The sequence below is a fragment of the Miniopterus natalensis genome, chromosome 2 (assembly GCF_054644295.1).
Source record: "Miniopterus natalensis isolate mMinNat1 chromosome 2, mMinNat1.hap1, whole genome shotgun sequence".
Taxonomy (NCBI): Eukaryota; Metazoa; Chordata; class Mammalia; order Chiroptera; family Miniopteridae; genus Miniopterus; species Miniopterus natalensis.
In genome coordinates this window covers 106,721,707-106,742,362 of record NC_142082.1, presented here as the reverse complement: position 1 = coordinate 106,742,362, position 20,656 = coordinate 106,721,707, and the positions used below count along the sequence as shown (strand labels likewise).

General features: G+C 46.3%; 1 protein-coding gene across 3 annotated transcripts in view; it reads left to right on the top strand.

The window, feature by feature from the left end:
• Nucleotides 1-20,656, top strand: part of TSPAN11 (tetraspanin 11) — a 63,042-nt gene that overhangs the window by 9,463 nt on the left and 32,923 nt on the right. For 2 of the 3 annotated variants that reach the window (XM_087814482.1, XM_087814484.1), the window contains exon 1: nucleotides 15,624-16,054. In XM_087814482.1, coding sequence (XP_087670608.1) covers nucleotides 15,911-16,054 — 144 coding nt within the window. In that variant the 5' untranslated portion in view covers nucleotides 15,624-15,910. Of the gene's footprint in view, nucleotides 1-15,623; nucleotides 16,055-20,656 lie in introns of those variants that run through there. The other variant, XM_087814483.1, reaches the window with a different exon arrangement.

Genomic DNA, 20,656 nt, shown 5'->3' with positions numbered 1-20,656 from the left:
CATTGTTGAGTTGGGGCCTGGATATCTCCCACATCCTCTAGACTGCTTTGAGGAGCCGTGTCTTACGCCCCTTCCCTTCTCACATATACACAACAGTGATGGCACACCCTGGCACCTAAGAGCAGATGGCTCATGGGCCTCAGCTCCAGCCTGAGTCCTGGATCCAAGCTTGGGGGCCCCTGGGCCCAGCGTGTCTCCTGCATCTGGGGACTGTGGGAACTGGCTCACTGGGGACTGGGGATGTTTGGAGCTTTTCCCTCCACTCTCGGGGTCATGGTCACCCAGTCTTTCAGGCCTTCTGTCATTTCTGCTAGGCTCTAGTGTGCAGTTGGCTGACTACCCATGGGGGGTGGCAGAGTGACAAGAAAGACCTGCTGCAGAAGCTTCTACCCTAACTGCGCCGAGAGGGCTGGAGCAGAACCGACCAGGCAGGGCGCCGCTGACTGGCCTCCTCTGGGCCTGTGTGCGGTTAGCAGCCTTTTTGCCTTGCTGTAGTCACGTGGACTCAGACTCTGAGGTCTGGGAGCAGCTTCCAAAGACACAGCCCAGGTTTCCCTGCCTGAGCATGGGGTCCAGAAAGCTGTTGTCCATAGTGTGAGTCTGAAAGTGCTGGGAGGTGCCTTGAGAGGAAGGTGGGAGCTGGGGCCAGCCCCCCCCCGCCCCCCCCAGTTCCCTCGGCCCTAGGCGAGGGCACAGAGCAGGGCTCAGCTGTGTCAGAGCTCCTGGGCAGAGATGGTTCTCATTGCAAACTGGGAGCCTGATGTAATAACAGAACCTGGAAGACAGCCCAGCCTCCTGAACTGGCCTGGAGGAGCCAAACTGGGATGTGTTCCTGGGAGGCAGGCACCAGGAGCATGGGCAGGACCGTCTGCCAGGCTCTCCCGAAGCCAGGGGAGGCTCCTCCAGAGCAGCACAGGGAGGGGGTGTGGGGTGGATTTGCATTTCAGACAGGCTGCATGTCCTTGAGTCAGTTTCCTCATCTGTGACCCCGGGATCCTGAGAGCACCTACCTCTTAGTTATTGTCAGAACTACTCTAAATAGCAAACCATGTGCCAGCATGCAGGGGCTTCTCCCATTCCGGGCGAGGAGGCTGTGCCCACTTTCTCAGGCAGGTGCCATATTCAGAAAATGAGCTGGACTTGGAAGGCAGCCTGGAGGTTCCTCAGTGAGTTAAATAGAGAATTACCATATGACCCGGCAATTCCCCTACTAGGTATTACCCAGAGGAATTAAAAACGTGTGTCCAAACAAAAACTCATACATGAATGTTCATAGCAGCTCTATTCCCAACAGCCAAAAGTTGGAAATAACACAAATGTCAGTCAGCAGGTGGCTGGATAAGCAAAAGGTGGCATACCCATACTGTGGAATATTATTCACCCATGAAAAGGAATTCAGTACTGATAAGTGACAGAATATGAATGTACCTGGAAAACATTATGCTGAGTGAGAGAAGCCAGACACAGAAAACCACATATTATATGATTTCATTGACATTAAATATTCAGACTAGGCAAATCCACACAGACAGGAAGATTAGAGTTTGCAGGAGCTGGGGGTGGGGGGAGGGAGTGAGGTTTCCATTTGTGGTGATGGAAGAGTTCTGGTACTAGATAGTTAGTAGCGATGGTTGGACAACATTGTAAATGTGTCACATGTAAATGTGCCACCAGATTGTACATTTAGGATGGTTACAGAGGTAAATTTTATTTATGTGCGTTTTACCACAATAAAAAAAAATAAAGAGGGGGTGAGTTTGGGGCTAGGTGGGGATCCACAGAAGCTGAACCATCTGTTAAATGAAGGGCTTTTCAGATGATCTGGGAAGTCACTTTTAATTCTAAAAGTATCTTGTGGGCCTATGATATAGACCCCTGTAGCTCCCCCACCCCCCACCCCAGCTCATCTTGACCAGGGACAGGGCGGGCATCAATGTGCGATTGCAGAATAAGGACCTGAGGCCCGCACGCTGGTCTCAGCTGGAGCTGGGTTTCTCTGTGGTTCCAGCTCTAGGATGAGTGGGGGAGAGAGATAATAATCAAGCAAGTGAGGGGGCCTAGCACACCCTTTAACCAGAGAGGCTACACTTTTATCTGTTTTATGTATCAAAGCTCTACATAAAAAGTTATTTCAGCCCTGGCTGGGTGGCTCCATTGGTTGGAGCATTGTCCTGTGCACCAAAAGTTTGCCGGTTCGATTCCCAGTCAGGGCACATACCCAGGTTGTGGATTCAATCTCTAGTCAGGGCACATAAGAGAAGCAACCAATCCATGTTTCTCTCCCCACCCCCTTCCTCCCTCCCTCGCTCCCTCTCTCTCTCCCCCTTCCTTTCTCAAATCAATAAACATATCCTCAGGTGAGGATAAAAAACTTTTTGAAAGAATGTACTGGTAGAACTTGCTTTGTCATTGTATGGATAAATAATCTGAGGCTCAGAGGGGGCAGTGGCTTGCCCAAGGTGCTGGCAAGTAGGGAGGGAAATCCCGAATTAGACACCCCCCCCCCGACACCTGGGCCTCTGCCTGTCCCACTGTCTGCCGATGCCATTGTAAATACCACAGCTCTCCTGGGTCCCAGGAGCACACAAGTGCCAGCCTTCCCCTGGGGTGATGACCAAGCAGCTCCCCCTGGACAGGGCCTTGCGCACGTGTCTCCAGGTGGGTGATGAAAGGAGCAGTTTTTCCTTGGTGGAAATCATAGATCCATTCATTGGAGAAGATCGGGGAAATTATAATACAGATCCATCTCTGAGTGTGGGAAAAATTATAGACTGAATTCTTCTCTATAATTATGCCAGTTTTAGAGGGAGTAGTAAGTATACTAGGCAATGCATTCTTTTTTAAAGATGTTTTTGAGACCCAGTTTGTCACAATTAAAACTCCATGCTCTTAGCAACTGGTAGGTGGCCATGTGCCCAACTACAACTTCATTATAATGGAGGAAGGCGAGAACAACTTTGGGTAGACCACTTGCAGTCTTGGCTACCTTATGAATCAAATTTAAGTGAGTTTTAATGCACCTCCCATCCTCTAGAAAAATGAGAAGGGTATATACCTACAGACCCAGTTAAGGCTTGTATGTTTGAAGTAATCCATGTGGGGCTTTTGATCAGCTATACCAGCCCCCAAATGCCTGCCCAGTCTCACTGGGTTTGGGCAGCCCAGCCTGTGGACACCATCCTTACCTGCTCGTCTACTGTATATTGTGCTGCCCAGTCCCTGTTTGGCAACTTCCAATAAAAGTCAGAATTTCACCCAGCCAACCCCATCAGAAGAAAGGCGCCCGGGCCTGGTAGGGAGGATAGGCGGTGAGGGTTCTGGTCCACTGGAAATGAGAGAGCGAAGAAAAACAAGCAGCTTGTTAAGTTAGCAGCTGTGCACACCCACATAGGCTGTGCCCTGCACAACCCAGGGGCAGCCACTCACGGGGACTCTGATGTATACAGCACCCCTGGAGTTGGCTGATGTGGCCACCCCATCTTTGTCTCATCCCCATTTGCCACCTCTCTGCTGAACCCCAACACCCTGAGCTCGGGGGCCTTCCTGCTGCTGTTGCTCCTTGCCTTACAGATCCTGAGCTCAGCCTGACGGGGCCACTGCTGAAACTTCAATCCTTGCTATGAGAGGTTTCTCAAGAACCATCTCGGTGGTCCAGGAACCTACCCTGGACAGAGAAATCAACTCTAAATGGAAATGACTTCTCTCCCCCAATCCTGCTAAGAGACAGAACGGCGAGGCATTGACCAGGACATCGCGACACCGGGGCTTCATTCCCAGCCTCCTCAAGCATAAAATAGTGGTGAAAGCACCTGCCTCACTGAGCCATTGAGACAATGACCCCAATGAGGAGCCCCACCACTATTTGCTGGCTGAAGCTGCAAGGTGCTGGGGTGTCAGACTGCCAGCCAGAGTCTGGAAGAGGCACTGGGGCTGGAGGAGCCTTCTCAGGGCCGTAAAACACCTTGTTTTCATGACTAGGAAATCATAGGTTTCTAGAACAGAGGCAGAATGACCTGCCTCCCTTGGATCTGGTATTTGTTTCTTCAATAAGCTACTTTCAGATCCAGTGCACACACACTCCATCTCTCACAGCTCTGCAGCCTGTGATGCTGGGCATCTTTGGAGGTGGGGGAGGACGCCACTTGTGCTCTCAGTGCTGAGATCCCACTGGGGTGGGCTTAGGGGCTCCTGGCTTTCCTGGCCTCTGCTGGAAGCCATTTTTAAGGGCTGGAGCAAAGGGGAGGAAAAGAGGTTGTGGGGCTTGGAAAAGGGGAAGATGAATGTTCATTGTCAGTGCCTGTCAAAGCTACCCCCCTCACCCCGGGTGGTTTCTACAGAGGTCTGACTCCTCTGGGAAGCCTCTGACTGTGCCCCAGGGGTTTGCCACCAGTAGAGCTGTCCTGTTCTATTTGTGCTTCATTCCGTTTATTTCCAAAAGGATTTTCTACTTTGATGTGCCATGGATATAGGTCTCTGTTTCTCACCTGAGAGTGGAATTGAAAGATGAAGGAAATGAGAGGATGAGGCAGAGAAGACAGAGAAAGCTCTGGGAGAAAAAGACAAGAGGAGCTTCCTGGGCTGACTAGTGCAAGACTCCCCAGGAGGCCCTGTTGGTGGAATTGCTGATGTCTGTGCTAAACTGTCCACACAGAACTGCTCTCCACGTTCACATAAGTTCTTGCCACAAACGTTATGAGTTTGGCTTCTCTCCTTTTCATCACCTTTGACTTAAGTGTCCTGGGGACTGAGTGAGAAATATTTGCATAACTCTTAAAGAGGGCAGGTGCTTTCACATGGCTCCTTAGTGCCCATGTCCATTGTTCATTCACTCACTCAGCATCTGACTCCCGTGCATCTGAAGCTGTGGTGGATACTCAGGACACAGAACTGAACTCATATTTTAGCAAATAATGTAGTGAAGGCAAATGCCTTAGGCTTAATTAATGGGAGTGTTCGTGACCCTGTGTGTAAGCACAGGAAGTTGCAGAAACCTACAGCGTGTGGAGGGAGGGGGGCATAATGATTCAGAGGCTTGAGGAATGCTGACTCTCATTGACAAGCAATATAACATAGCGGTGAAGAGCCAGGATTGAACATCCAAGCCAGGATATTTTTAAGTGAAAAGGATCACCACAATAATCTTGCCAAGACAGTAGGTTTAAACTGGGACTGTCCTGGAGAAACTGGCATTGTGGGCAAACTGGAACACGTGGTCCCCTATGGGGAGTCCACTTTGAAGCCAGACTGCCTGACTCCAAATCCCACCCTTGGTTTACTAACAGTGTGGCCTCAGCAAACTCTATAAACTGTCTCCCTTTCTTCATCTGTAACGTGGGGGTGATGGCCATGCCTACATGGGTTATTGTGAGGATTAAAAAGGCAATACTTAGAACCATACAAAGTGCTTAGAACCATACCCAACGCAAGGCACGTGATCAATGAGTATTAGCCATTGTTATTCCTAGGCACATGATGATGTACACAGAGCCTTAGATGATGCAGGAGTGGTCAGAAATTACTATACCAGCTCTAAGTCCTGCAAGAGAGCTGTGTCTTTACCCAACCCAGCAAGGGAGATAGAATTATTCCAGTTTTATAGATGAGGGAAACTGAGACCCAAAGTCACAGAACAAGATAGAAACAGAAGTGAGACTAGAACCCAGGTCTCTGGGTGCAAGCCCAGTCCTCCTTAAGTCAAAGTGGGGGAAAGGAGTGGGTATGGGTGACATCTGACATCCTCTGGGTTAAATGACCTCATTAGCCCAGCTTTGATGGCAGAGGCCTGGAGATGCAGCCCCAGGGATTCCCACCCACCCACCCATGGGTTCCCAGGTTGAAGCCCTGTCTTTGAGCACCTCCTCCCACCCCCACTGCTCCTCTTGCAGTGCCTTGCTGTGTTGAGAACTGAGATGAGGTGCTTAATGTTCACTATAACTGTTGCCTTTTCCCCCTTTAAAATCTATTTTTCTTCAATAGAAATATATGTTTTAATAACATGATTAACCAAACTGCCGAATAAACATTCTTTTCAATGCACATGGCACACTCACTAGAAGAAACTATTTTCTGAACCATACAATGCAAGTCTCAACAAATTTCAAAGGATTAAAATCATATAGAGCATATTCTTCAGCTACAGTAGAATCAAGCCAGAAATCAACAAGAAAAAGACAGCTGAAAATGTTTGAAAATCAAGCAATTCACATATACTCTTAGATCAAAATATAAATTACAATGGGAATTAGAAAATACTTTGAAATGAATAGTGAAAATACAACAAATCAAAATGATCAGAAAGCAGCCAAAGCAGTACTCAGAGGAAAATACATAGCCTTAAAAATGCATATATTCACTTTGAAAGAGATCATCAAGCTATACACTTCAGATTTCTATACTTTATTGTATGTTTATTAAATTTTAATTTTGAAAGGTTAGAAAAGCCTTTATCTGATTTAAATCACACTAAATTACAAATGAGAGATAACATTCAGCTATGTCTACCTTTTGAGAAAGATTTATCAAACTAAAGTGATTTTTGTCACACTTTCAAGCAAAATGCCATTAAAAACTGGAAAACATCCCCTTCAACTCTCAGTTGCCTTCCAATGTGTAATCTCAAATTTATTTCTCTATGATTCTATAGAAAATATAATTCTCTATAATTCTTACCTTGCATCCTTCCACTACAGGTGATCAATGTAGGAGAGTTTAGAAGCCTTTCAAATGGATCTTGGGCCAATCTATCAAAAAATTGCATTTTGGGGACACTTTGGGTGAAATAGAGCTTAGAAACTAAGATGATGAATGAAAAAGAAAGAGTATACTAGGAAAAATAATGTTTGAATATATTTTCATAGGTTCAGACTTAAACATGGTAAGTAGAAACCCAGGATGCTCTTTCCTGGTATCAGCTGCACTGTTTCCAGGATGACCTTGGAAAACATCCCCTTCAACTCTCAGTTGCCTTCCAATGTGTAATCTCAAATTTATTTCTCTATGATTCTATAGAAAATATAATTCTCTATAATTCTTACCCTGCATCCTTCCACCACTGGTTATTTTATAGATTCTCATAATTTTTGAAGCTCATCTTAATATTAACCTTAAATATTATTAATATTTTTATCCCCTTCTTTTTAAATGACTGTCCTGTTTGAACCAGCCAACTTTTTTAAAGTAAGGTCTTGATTTTCTACAGGTGAATTCTTCATGGTCACCTGGACACAGGGTCTCTAGTGGTGGCCATGTAGGTGAAATCCACTAGCAGGAAGATGGCCTTAGGTGCAGAGGCCTTGAGACTGTCCCCAGCTATCAGATATGTGGCCTCTGACTTTCTATAGGGTTACCCACACATTTCCTTCGTTCAAGAATCTCTTAAGGAGGTAGTTGTAACAATCCCTTCACCACACAGTTCTTGCAATTCTCCATCCCATTTGTTCCTCACGACCACCCTGCAAGGGATACAAAGCTGGACCAACATCAGCTCCTTTACACAGAGGAGGAAGCTGAGGCCTGAGAGGTCACATGACTTGCCCAGGGTCACACTGCTGTTGTTGACAGCTGGTATTCACACCCAGATCTTCTAACCTGCTGCCTAATACTGTTTTGTTTGTTCACTGATTCTTGTCACAAGCACTGGGGGAGTCTCATTTCATGGGTCTAAGGTTATGGGTGGAGCCCTGACTAATCCATAAAATCCATGTTGGCACTTGAAAATGAAGTAAAAAATAGAGTCATGTACTTAGGAAAACATATCTCAGGGCATAAAGACTAAAAATTCTTAGTTCTAGAATTTTAATTCAAGTTCCGCCTACAACACCATCCACATGCTGCTGTAGTTAGCAATCAAACCCTAAGTTTGGTCTAAGAGAACTGCCTGTATTCATTTACCTTTACACAACAAACACAGTGACGTAAAAGAAAGAGCCCGTGGCCGTCCAGAGACCCCAGGCCAACCCGTCTCACCATAGCACCAGCAGCACCAGATCCCTGGCCTGGAAATCAAGGAGATGGAGGACCAGGGAAAACAATATGATCCTCCCAGAGTGTTTCCCCAAGCAATTTGGTGTGTTGGTGGTGACAGCACCATGGTCCTCCCAACCCCGCATTGTTCCAGGATCAGAGAACACTGCCCCCGACTGGGATCTCTGCCCAGGAAAGATTCCCTCATTCTTAGCTTCAACCAAAGGCTACCAGGCTGAAAGAGGTTGCAAGAAGCCAAAACTAGAACTGCCCAGAGGAAAGTAAAACATCTGTCCCCACTCTGTACATCTCTCTCCACTTTCTAGTTCTGTGACTCAGTTTCCTCTTCTGTAAAAGGAGTAATAATCTCATCATGGGATTATTTCAAGTATTTAATTAATTAATGCATATAGCTCAGTGCCTAGTTACATGTAGAAAATCATTATTTGATTATTATCATTATTATTATATTAGGCAATCAAAATCTTGTTGGTGGCTGTGGTGACAGGAGTCCCAGTCCCTGCCCTGCCACTAATCAGCAGTGTGACTTCCCCCAAGGCCCCCACCTCTGGACTCGCCTGTCTCAGTTCTCCAAGGGGCCGAGCTAGTGATCCTTTGGCTCCTTCCAACCGTCCCGCTCAGAGGGTCTGAGGAAGCCCCACGTTTGTGACTGCTCCAGAGGGACCATCCCACCCCCACCAGGATTGGGTCAGAAGAGTGGAAATTAAATAAGAGGGAGATGAAGACAAGGAAGGACACAGCTGTCTTCATGGGGAGGGAAACACACCATGCAGCACTGCAACCAGGTTTCATTAGGAGCCAAAATTAAGTTACACATTAAACCACTTAGACTGTTGTTTCCTTTCCAGCTGTTTTTGACCATCATGTAGCAGGGCCTCTTGTTGGCCAAGAACCCAGAGGTGGAAACCAGCACTTCTTTAACTGAAGGGGTGGGGCTGGGGTGGGGGCTGGTTTTGTTTTAGTTTTAGAATCACCAAGCTCCCCAGGAGCCCACCTGCCCCACCCCTGATATGGAGTGTTCTCCCCTTAGGGAATGGAGAGTCAGGGCACCCCCAACCTGAGCTCTTTGCTCATGGGAGCAGACCAAGAATAAGAGGCTGGTGAGAACCCTGGGTAGAGTGTGTGGGAAAGGGGAAAAGTTCAACTATGTGTGGCCAACAGGATTGCCCTGGACCCCTAACCTGAGTTTTCAGTCTTTCTGCAGCCCATGCCACTGGGCTCAGCCATACCGCCAGACCTTTGCTCACACTGTTCCCTCCGCCTGAGCAGCCCTCTCTCCTTTTCTGCCTGTCCTCAAGGGTCAGATTAAATGTCCCTCTCTGCCCCTCCATCCCCATTCCAATCTGGTAGAATTAATGCCACTTCCTCTGTGCTGCCACAGTTACTGTGAGCTCCTTAAGGATAAGCTCCAGTAGTTTTTAAGAACAGCTTCTGGCACAAGCTGGGGACTCAGTGCATGTTTGCTGAATGAGTGGAGGATGAGGCTGGCCCAGGGCCAACAGTACCTTGTATTCATGTGAAATGTGCACATTCAATTCCCAAAGACTCCCTGCCTGCCTCCCCCCCCATCACCAAGAAAGACTCAGCTCTACCCCCACCCACCGTCCAGCTTGGTCCACTCTGCTCCTGGACACACCCTTGCTGTGCCCTGCCCTGCTCACCAATGCCTCTGGCCAGCCAGCTGGGCTCTTTCTGCACGTCCCTTGTCTTCTCTGCACTGTGAGACTCATTCAGTTCACATGGGGGTGGGGGCAGTAGAAGAGACAATAATGCCTAAGTCCCACAGCCCATGACTCTACATGTCCTGCTCTGGTGAAGTTCTCCCAAATCCATCACTTCACCATCAAGGCATCTGCAGTTGCTTTTTTGAGATGGCCTATGGCGTGGGTCCTGACTGTGCCATTCTCAGCCCCTAGCCTGCTGGCTGCCCTGAATCCCAGCTTTGTTCTGCAGCCAGAGCCTGGCCTGGAGGAGCTGGTGCCCTGAGGCTGCATTACCAGGCTGTCTGGGAAATCTTTGACATCTCATCAGGAACTGCCCTAAATGTGGTGCTCCCCCGCCACCCCAGTCAGTTATGTTTGCTCAGATGCAGAGCATAATTACATGCGGGGTCATGGGCTTTCAGAACCAGAAGGGGCTTCAAAGAACCCTGACTGCAAGTGTGGTCCCGAGACCCCACATTAGCAGCATGTGGGAGTAGGGTGGCCAACCATCACGGTATGCCCAGGATTACCCAGGTTCCCACCCCAAGCCTAGAATCTGAAACCCTGGGGTAGAGCAGAGCAGTCTGTGTTTTATCAAGCCCTCAAGATAATTCTTTTTCCCCCACACACTTTAAAAACTTCACATAGCCCGGCCGGGCGTGGCTCAGCGGTTGAGCATCGGCCTGGGATCCGGGCGATTGGGGTTTGATTCCCGGTCAGGGGACATGCCCGGGAATTGTGGGCTCAGTCAATGACTCTCTCATCATTGATGTTTCTATCTCTCTCTCTCTCCCTCTCCTTTCCTCTCTCTGAAATCAATAAAGATATATTTTTTAAAAAAACACAAAAGAAACTTCATATAAAAATTCATTTGTGTGGTTTTTAAAAATAATTTATCTTTATTGTTTAAAATATTACAGTATTCCCCCCCCCTTTTTCCCCATTGATACCCTCCACCTGGAATCCACACCCCCCAGGCCTTCACCACACTATTGTCTGTGTCCATGTGCTATACATATATGCATATAAGTTCTTTGATTAATCTCTCCCCATCTACTCCCCCACCCTTGCCTTCCCACTGAGATTCATCAGTCTCTTCCATGCTTCCATGTCTCTGGATCTATTTTGTTCCTCAGTCTATTTTGTTTATTAGATTCCACATATGAGTGAGATCATGTAAAACTGAATCAGGAAGAATCAGAAAACCTGAATAGGCCAATAACAACTGATGAAATCGAAGCAGCAATAAAAAACTCCCAGCAAACAAAAGCCCTGGTCTAAATGGCTTCACAGGAGCTTTCTAATTCTTTAAGTTGTAGGGTTAGATAGTTTACTAAAAATTTTTCTTGCTTTTTGAGGTAGACCTGCAGTGCTATGAACTTTCCTCCTAGGACTGCTTTCGCTGTGTCCCATAGATTTTGGGTTGTGTGTTCATTTTCATTTGTTTCCAGGAATTTTTTATTTTTCTTGATCTTATTGGTAACCCATTCATTGTTTAAGATCATGTTATTTAGCCTCCATGTATTTGAATGTTTTTGAGTGTTTTTACTGTAGTTGATTTCTAATTTCATGGCCTTGTGACCTGAGATGCTTGATATGATTTTAATCTTCTTGAACTTGTAGAGACTGGTTTTGTGTCCTAACATGTGGTCTATCTTTGAGAATGGCCCATGTGCACTTGAGAGGAATGTATATTCTGCAGCTTTAGGGTGAAATGTTCTGTAAATATCAATTAAATCCATCCGATCTAGTGCGCCATTTAGTCACTATTTCTGTGTTGACTTTTTGTCTGGAAGATCTATCCAATGAAGTCAGTGAGGTATTAAAGTCCATGACTATGACTGTATTGGTTGATCTCTCCCTTAAAGTCCTTAAGGTTATTGTTGATAAGTCCTTATTTATTACCATTTTAATTCTTTATGTCTTTGTTTCTCTCTCTATTTCTTATTGTTATTACAGTGGTCCCTTTAACAATTTCTTGCAATGCTTCTATTTCTACTCCTAATTATAGCAGTCCCTTTAACATTTCCTGGAATGCTGGTTTGAGGGAGATAAACTCCTTTAGCCTTTTTTGTCTGGGAAGCTCTTTATTTCACCATCTATTTTGAATGATAGCCTTGCTGGATAGAGTACTCTTGGTTTCAGATCCTTGTTTTGCATTACCTTGAATACTTCATGCCATTCTCTTCTGGCCTGTAGAGTTTCTGATGAGAAGTTAACTGACAGCCTTATGGGAGCTCCTTTATAGGTAACAGATTGCTTTTCTCTTGCTGCCTTAAAATTCTTTCTTTGTTTTGAATTCTTGGCATTTTAATTATGATGTGTCTGGGTGTGGGCCTCTTTGGATTCTTCTTGCTTGGGACTCCTGAATTTGTGTTACTTTTTCTTTCACCAAGTTAGGGAAGTTTTCTGCCATTATTTCTTCAAACAGATTCTCCAACCCTTGCTTTTTACCTCCTCTGGAACTCCTATGATGCGAATATCGTTATGTTCCGTGTTGTCCCACAGCTCCCTTTGACTGTCCTCCTGTTTTTTTAATTGTTTTTTCTTTTTTGGATCTCTGATTGAGTGATTTTTTTCTACCCTGTCTTCTAATTCACAGATCTGATCCTCAGCTTCTTGTAATCTACTGTTTACTCATTGCAATGTATTCTTTATTTCTGCTATGTCATTCCTAATTTCCTTCATAGTTTCCATATCTTTTTTTTCATGTTGTTGAGCTACCTTACAATCAGTATTCTGAACTCTATATCTGATAGGCTGCTTATCTCCATTTCATTTAGTTCTTTTTCTGCAACTTCTCTTGTTCTTTCATGTGGGGCTTGTTTTTTGTCTCCCCATTTTGGCTGCCTATTTGGGTTTATTTCTTTGTATTAGGTAGGCCTGTGAGGACTCTCAGTCTTTTTTGGAAGGTCTCTGGCACAGGCCAGTGTCAGACATTCTTTGTGATTGGCCTTGAGAACCCTGTTTGGAGCTATCAACAACCCACAGTTTGAGGTCCCTTCTGTTGGGGCTGGGTGCATTTGGACAGGACCAAGATGCACACCAAAGTCTCCTTTTCCAAGGCCCAGGTCCAGAAGCAGATCAGGCAAAGACTCAAAACACTTTGAAGTCTGCCTCTGTCTGCAGGCTGATTAATCTGATTCTCTTAATGATCCTCAGACTGTAGAAACTCCACAGGGTAGAGTGAGAGTTTTCCAGCAGAGTGGGGCAATTGCTTCCCCCTCAGGCAAAAGCTGCTTAGAAGGTAAATGTCTGCCTCTGCAGTATGGGGGAATGTCTCAGCACAAGAGTCCAGATGGGGTGCCCTCTGAGCTCTATGTCCAGAGCCCACAACCCCAGATTCTACTCACACAGTGCCAGTCCACTCTGTCCTCCTTCTGCTGGAGCCCAAGGTGAGTGGCTGCACAGGAAACTTTGTATGTTGGCTCTTTAAGAGGGTCCCTGCATTTCCAGCCATCTCTCCCTGGCAGACAGAGACCTTTCTGCTTTTCACAGCCACATGTTCTGTGAACACCTTTCTCAGTTCTGATGCTCTTGGCTGGGAAGCCCAGCCTGGGGCTTAGGCCCCAAAGTCGTCAGTGGGATCCCCCCACATCTGAGATATCCCTCCAGACCTTCAGCTGCTGACTGTGGGAGCCTGGCCAGCCCTCTCATGCCTCAACACTTCCTACCAGTCTCTGTGTGGTCTCCATTTTTCCTCCTTGGTTACGAGGGTAATCTCTAGCTCGTCTTCAGTTGCAGTTGATTATTCAGGATGATTTTTTCTATATTTTAGTTGTAATTCCAGTTTGGTCCCAGGAGAATGTCAGTGTAGCTTCCACTCATTCTGCCACCATCTTTAATCTCTCCAAAACTCATTTGTTTTTAAAAGCATTAATGAGCAAAAGAGAAACAGAAAAGTTATGAAGAAGACATGACCCTTAGTAGTGTTCAGTGGGAATGTGCGATTTTTGTTTCTCTGGAACTGAAGTTTAATGTTTTTATAAACAAAAAAAAAGACAGTTAAAGGTCTCCCAAAGCCCATGGCTGTTCTATTACCCATACCCCACCAAGAAAAAGAGCAGAGAGGACAAGAGAAACCAAGGATGAGGCCACAGAAAGATTAAGTTACTTGGCCAAGGTCACACTGCTGGTAAAGGACAAGGCTCGCTTTCAGACCCAAGCATCTGGCTCCAAACCGGCACTGACACTTCTGTGGGGCCTCTGCCACCCAGCACAGGCCCTGCATCCCATGAGGTATGGTGGGAAAGAGCTCTGAACAATGGGGATAGGAAACTGCTACCAACAGTTAGCCTATGACTTCAGAGAGGTCATTTAAAAATGTGTATCTTAACTCAGACGTGTGTCTACTTCTCATTCCTTCTGCAGAAGGTTGGATTAAAATGAGCCCAGAGGTTTCCCCTTACCTTACCCTGACATTCTGTGGTTCTGTCGTCTCTACCATGAATGGCTGGAATTTTACCATTAGAAATGTGTTTCTTTTTGATAAATCTTGTCTTGTTCCTGAACTTTTTTTAGAAAAAAAAATTTTCCTTTAACAGGTTGTGACCCCTTGGTTTGCAGGTGTAGAGAATGTTCTGTGACATGAGTCCTGTGGGCCCTGGCTTGGAGGGGCCAGGCAAATGGAGGAGAGAAGTGGACAGGAGAAGCCAGGCCCCAAACAAATGGCCACTTTACCACTGGCCTGCAGTGGCCCAGAGGAGCTCTGTTGAGGCCTCCTGTGAGAGGACCTTATGATAGCTTCCATTGCAGTCGCCTGGCTGACCCTATCTGTCACCGTTGCTTAGACTTTTTTATAGGCTTCCTTTTTTCTCCTTTTGTATTTTTTTCCACTACCCTGCGTTTCAGACTAAATCAGAGAAAAATGGGTTTTGTCTTTTTTTTTAACAAGACTAAAAGTCTTAAATTACCTCTTCAAGGTCTGCAAATAGAAATGCCAAGACAGCCACCTTTCCTTTTCTGTCTTCCGCTGTCCCTGTCCCAGGAGCCCAGGAGCTTGAAATAAAAGGCAGAGCGCTGGCTCAGGAGGAAGTCATCTGGGCTTAGCCCAGCACCAGCCAAGAAGGAGCAGGGTAGTGGCACAGAGGGCCCAAACAGAGGTGGGAAGTGAGGGAAAATGCACAGCAATGGGCCAGACCAATGCCTCACTGCTTATGGTCCTAGAATAAAAGAGGTCCCCTAGAAGGGGATGGTTTCTTAAGGAGCCACTTCTCTGTGAGTGTGAAAGTATGTGTGTGTAGGTGCTGGGGACAGGGAGCCTGAGGAGAAGAGGAAACCACACAGGCTGTTGTTCAGACTTACTGAGAGGCAAACAGGACTCTGGGCACAATGATCTTCTCCCCCTTTGTCACCAGTTGATGTCACAGTTCCCAGAGTCTGTCAGTGGGCATCAGGGCAAGGAAAGGAAGTATGGTTCTGGGGCAAAGACTAGGAACCTTAGGGCAGGAGTTGTGGTTTCTCATTCTGCTCCATGTAATAATGATAGCTAACATTTATGGAGCACTTACTTTGTGCCACAGAGGTGCCAGACACCTCTCACAGGTTAGCCCACTTAACCTTCAGAACAGCCCTGCAACGTCAGTATCATTATCCCCATTTACAGATGAGGACACTGAGGAACAGGACTTGTTGGAAGTCTCACACATCTGATGACAGATCTGGGTTTGATCTCAGGGAGTCAGACTCCAGAGCTCTTGTACTTCTCCCTGGCAAACTACTAAGCCTGCTGACCTGCTTCCTCATTTGGAAAGTCAAGATGCAGGGGGAGGTGGGGTGGACTGGTCAATTGTCAAAGTCCTTTCCAGCACAGATGCTGTGATTTGTGGCTCATGCATGCAGAGGTCCAATTCAAATGATGCAGAGTGCAGGGTTCCTACGCAAAGCAGGTATGGGGTATGTGGATGTGTGTCGTGCATGCGTGCATACACACATATAAGACAAGTAAACTTGTGTCCTGCAAACCTGATGAGACGGGGGGAGAGAGTAAGAACATACAAGGCTATTGCAAAGTCTTTGGGAAGACTTGTAGGTTAGACCTGTGTCAAAGGGACAAAACCAAGATCTTGAAAATTCTGCACAACTCACCTTCGTGTGTCAGTAGCCTTTGCATTTCCCTGCTCTTTGTTCAAGGTTTAACATCCATAGCCTTAGACTCCCCTGGCCAGACAGGCTACCAAGCCCTTTGAGGGGCACCTTGCCAAGGAGCTCTGGCTCTGGAAAGGATGAGATTCTCTGCAGACCCCCAACCCAGCATGTGTGTCCTTTTTGCAGGCCCAGCAACCATGGCCCATTACAAGGCTGAGCAGGATGACTGGCTGATCGTCTACCTGAAGTATTTACTCTTTGTCTTTAACTTCTTCTTCTGGGTAAGTGAATTCTGCACATACATACCCCTCCCCAGCACCAAATGAGTTAAGCTACCTTTGTTTTGTGAGTCACCACTCTGGGATTGATTTCTTCCTAATCAAAGACCACCCATGGGCAAATTCTGCCTACTTTAAAGCAAATATGTACATTTGCTACTGAGGGGGAAGAAAAGAATCCGGTCTGCAGGTTGGCATGGAGTCTGTACCACATGCCATCTGAATGAAGGATGCATAAACATAACAATGAGCTCTGTGTTCCTGCTGGCTGTACAAAGGGTCCAGCTCTTTCTTCCGTGCTAACTTGTTGCACCAGTGCCTTGTGGGAAATGTGACTGCCTGACATAATTGCCTGTTTTCCACCAAAGCCCATTTTCCTTCCATGGTTCACAGTCTCAGGCCTGGGCAGGGAAACAGAAGTCCTGGGGGTGGGGGCTGCCTCTGTGTGAGATGGGAATGGTCTATAGCAACAACCCTTGGGAAACCCACAAGGTGAGGTCTTCCAGGAGTGGAGTCTGTCCTCTTGAGGCAATTATCAGGATAATTGGGAGGAGAGTACCATTAGTTCCTCAAAATAGTCATGCACGGGAATAGGTATATTTTGTGTTACAGTCTCACTGAACTTGGAGAGGCAGGCACTCAGAATGCAGGCTTTGCTGTCAGGTGGACCTAGGCTCCACTGTTCTAATGGTGTGGCCTTGGGCATGCCACTTATGTTGGCTGAGTCTGTTTCCCCAGCTACAAAACAGGGGTCATTCCTAAACTCTTGGGGTTTGTCAAAACCAAGACAACAGTCCCAAACTGGGACTTAACTTAATGATAGTGTTGGTCCTCCCAGAAATGGATGTTAAACCAGTTTACCAGGAATCACCTGATCAGCACTATTTAAGTGCTAGATGGATCCCTGCCATCCCCTAAAAGGAAGCAACCCTATAGTGACCAATCTACTTTTTTGTCTGGTATAACTTCCTTATTCTGGCTCCCTTCTGCCTATAGACGTCTTTCATTTTGTAGACTTGGACCTCCTTTCTACCTGCTGCCTGATTTGAATTGATTTTTGGTCAAATAAACTTAAACTTTTTAATATGCCTCAGTTTATCTTTTAACAGTTCATTTAGCAGATACCCTGAAGTGGTATATATTAAGTGCTTAGCAGTCTCTGCACACAGAAGGCATTTGATAAAGTCAGTATTTCAGATATATTAGATGTAGAAGGCCTGAAAATACTACCAACCCAACATGCTGATGAGGCCAAGCTGAGATGCCTGCTCACCATGGGAAAGGGTTCACCCCTGGACAAAGTCTTAGGAGATCTCAGAAAGGCAAAGGCAGAGATGGGATCCATTTGCATTTTCAGGGTATTTCATTAAGATTGATGAAATTGGTTAAGATTGGGGAAGATCACTGGTTTAGGATTGGTGGACACAATAAGGCAAGGGTTCCAAAGAGCCTTGGAGAGTAGACGGTCATTTGATGCTGTTAACAAGTCGAACAACTTAATGTTTGTTTAAATGTTTTTTTTCTGCGAAGTTCCTGAAACAAACAATGACCTGATTTGCGATTTTCATCTTTCTGGGCAAGTGTTTCCTGAAATAGTGAAGTTGTGTTGATGAAGACAGTGGAATAATAGAGCTCTGTTGATCTGATCAGTAAGCTGTGTGGGTGCAGATAGCTTTGATTCTCAGAGATAAATCCAGAAGGGCGTTTAGGATACTTGCTGAATGAGGATTATTTTTAAAGACTAAGTATGGCCTGGCCACTGTTGCTCAGTGGTTGAGCATCAGCCCATGTACCAAAAGGTCCCTGGTTCGATTCCCTGTCAGGGTACCTGGCTAGGTTGCAGGCTCAATCCCCAGTAGGAGGCATGAAGGAGGCAACCAGATTGATGTTTCTCTCTGGATCTTATCAATTTAATCTCTCTCCCTCTCCTTTTCTCTCTCTCTAAAAATCAATAAAAACATATTTAAAAATAATAAGTATGTTTTGCCCTGGCTGTTGTTGTTCAGTGGTTAGAGTGTCAGCCCCTGCACCGAAGGGTTGTTGGTTCAATTCCAGGTCAAGAGCAGGTTCCCTCCCAGCCCCCAGTCGGGGCAAGTGCAGGAGGCAGCCAGTAGCAAACAGTCAATGTGTTTCTCTCACATCGATGTTTCTCTCTCTCTCTCTCTCTCTCTCTTTCTCTCCCCCCGCCTTCCACTCTCAGCAATCAGAAAAATATCCTCAGGTGAGAATTAAAAGTAATAGTAAGAAGAAGAAGTATGCTTTTCCTGATCAGAAAAGTCTTCTGTAGCCACTACAAATAATCTCTAAAATACTGAAAAGTATAAATAAGAAAATAAAAATTGCCAGTATCTCACGATATTAGGTTCTTAGGGCTGCCATAATGAAGTACCATAAGCTAAGTGGCTTTAAACAGCAGAAATTTATTCTCTCACAGCTCTGGAGGGTAGAAGTCCAAAATCAAGATGTCAACAGGGTCGTGCTCCCTCTGAGACACTGAGTAGAATCTCTCCTTGCCTCTTCCTGGCATCTGTCCCCTGGACCTGCTGTGATCTTCTCATAAGTAGATATGGGCAGACTGCTGGCCCATCTCTCCCACAACACCACCACATTCTGCAGCGCACAAAATCCCTGGGAATTTACCAGAATTTACCAGAATGGACCTTGTCCATGAGGACCCCTGCATCCCTCCCACAGGAGAAGGCTCCCTCTGTGCAACACCCCCGAGTCCAGCTGCTGGTCCTCCCCACTGAGCCCCTCTAAGACACGTAGAAATGCTAGCTTCTACACTGGTCAGTGCTGCCCTAGCCCCGCGTGGTTCCCACCCTTCCATCTTCTTCAGAGGATCGAAATGCACCTCAACAAGGGGGCCCTCAGACAGTGCCGCTCCGCTGGTCACCAGCGGCCTGCCCACCGCTGCGCTGCACAGGCGCAGTAGGTGAGCCTGGCAGCAGAGGGGGATGCTCTTGGCTCCGTTGACTGGGGGGAACCCGCAAACTTGCTTTCTCCCGAGAACAGCGATTCTTTGCCGAATAGCACCTTGCCACATTCTATGAAAATCCGGCACTGAGAGGCTAGGAAGCCCAGGTGTGTCTTCGGTGGTTATGGTGCCCAGCATCTGTGAGGCGCCCTGGATAAAGACCGCATGTGATCCTCACGTCAACCCTGGCAGTCGCGGTCACTATTATCCTCATTTCACAGACGGGGACAGGCTCACCCAGTTCAGAATCTTGCCCAGGGTACTATAGTGGTGAGAAGCGAAGCTGACAAACCAGGTATTCTGGTCGCTAATAATGACAATGAAAAAATCTATTCCTCAATGTTTACTAAACACATACCAAGTGCCCAGCACTGTTTTAGGCACTGGGGTTTCCTCAGAGGAGAGAGCCCCCAGCTTTCATGGAGCTCACTGTTGTAGGCTTCCTCTGTGCTTGTCCTTCCACTTGCATCGTCCCATTTAACCCTCCCAGCACCCCGACGCTGTGAGGGGCTCTCTTAGAGCCCCATTTTACAGAGTGGAAAGCAATTTACCCAAAGTCCCAGAGCCGGATCCCAGCTCTCTCTGACCCCTAAGCCTATGTGCTTGGCCGCCAGGCTCTGTTCCTCCAGCTCCACTCCCACACTTTCCTGCAGTGGCTTTGGGGGTATACATGGATTAGCCAGGCAGCAGAGCATTCTGGGAAGACTGCCGCTCCAGTTTGGGTTCAAATTCAGATCCTGGTATTTATTTGCCGTGGGACATTGGGTGTTATGGGCTAAATTGTGATCCCTCAGAATTCATATGTTCAAATCCTAACCCCCAATGTGACTGTATTTGGAGATGGGGCCTTAGCAGGTAATTAAGGTTAAATGAGGTCATTAGGGTGGGACCCTAAACCAATATGATTGGTGGCCTTACAAGTATAGGAAGAGAGAGAGATCTCTACATAAGCATGCACAGAGGAAAGGCTATGTGAGGACACAGTTAGCAGGCTGTCAGCAAGGTAGAGGGTCCTCAACAAAACCCAGTCAGCCAGTCTTGGGCTTCTAGCCTCCAGATCCATGAGAATTAGAAATAAATTTGTTGTTCAAGCCACCCAGCTGTGGTATTTTATTATGGCAACTTGAACAGACTATAAAACATTAAGCAAATCACTTAATCTCATTGAGCCTCACTTTTTTCATACATTTAATAGGAGTGTCAGTACCTGTAAGAATCAAAGATTAATATTTAGAAAAACAATTAGCACAGTTTCTGGCACATAGTTGGTGCTTAGCTATTATGTGCAAATGTTATGGTTAGACTAAGGGGTGTGCCTCACCCTACAGCTTTCTCTGTCTATAGCACTGGCTTTAAGATTGTGGAGATAATGACCCATGTAAAAAATACATGGAAGCAAAAGAAATGCTTATATGAAGCATTGTTCATGAAACTAAGCTTACCCTTACTGTGTGCGATGCCCTTACTGATATTTTCTCTTCTATTTTGTGGGGTTTGTTTTGTTTTGGGGGGTTTGCTTTTTAGTGCAGGTTACAACCCACCACATTTATTTCACAGCCTTGATGGGTAGCATTCCAAAGTTTAAAAAATCCAGAGCAGTAAGATGGTGGGAGCAGTCATCACCTCCA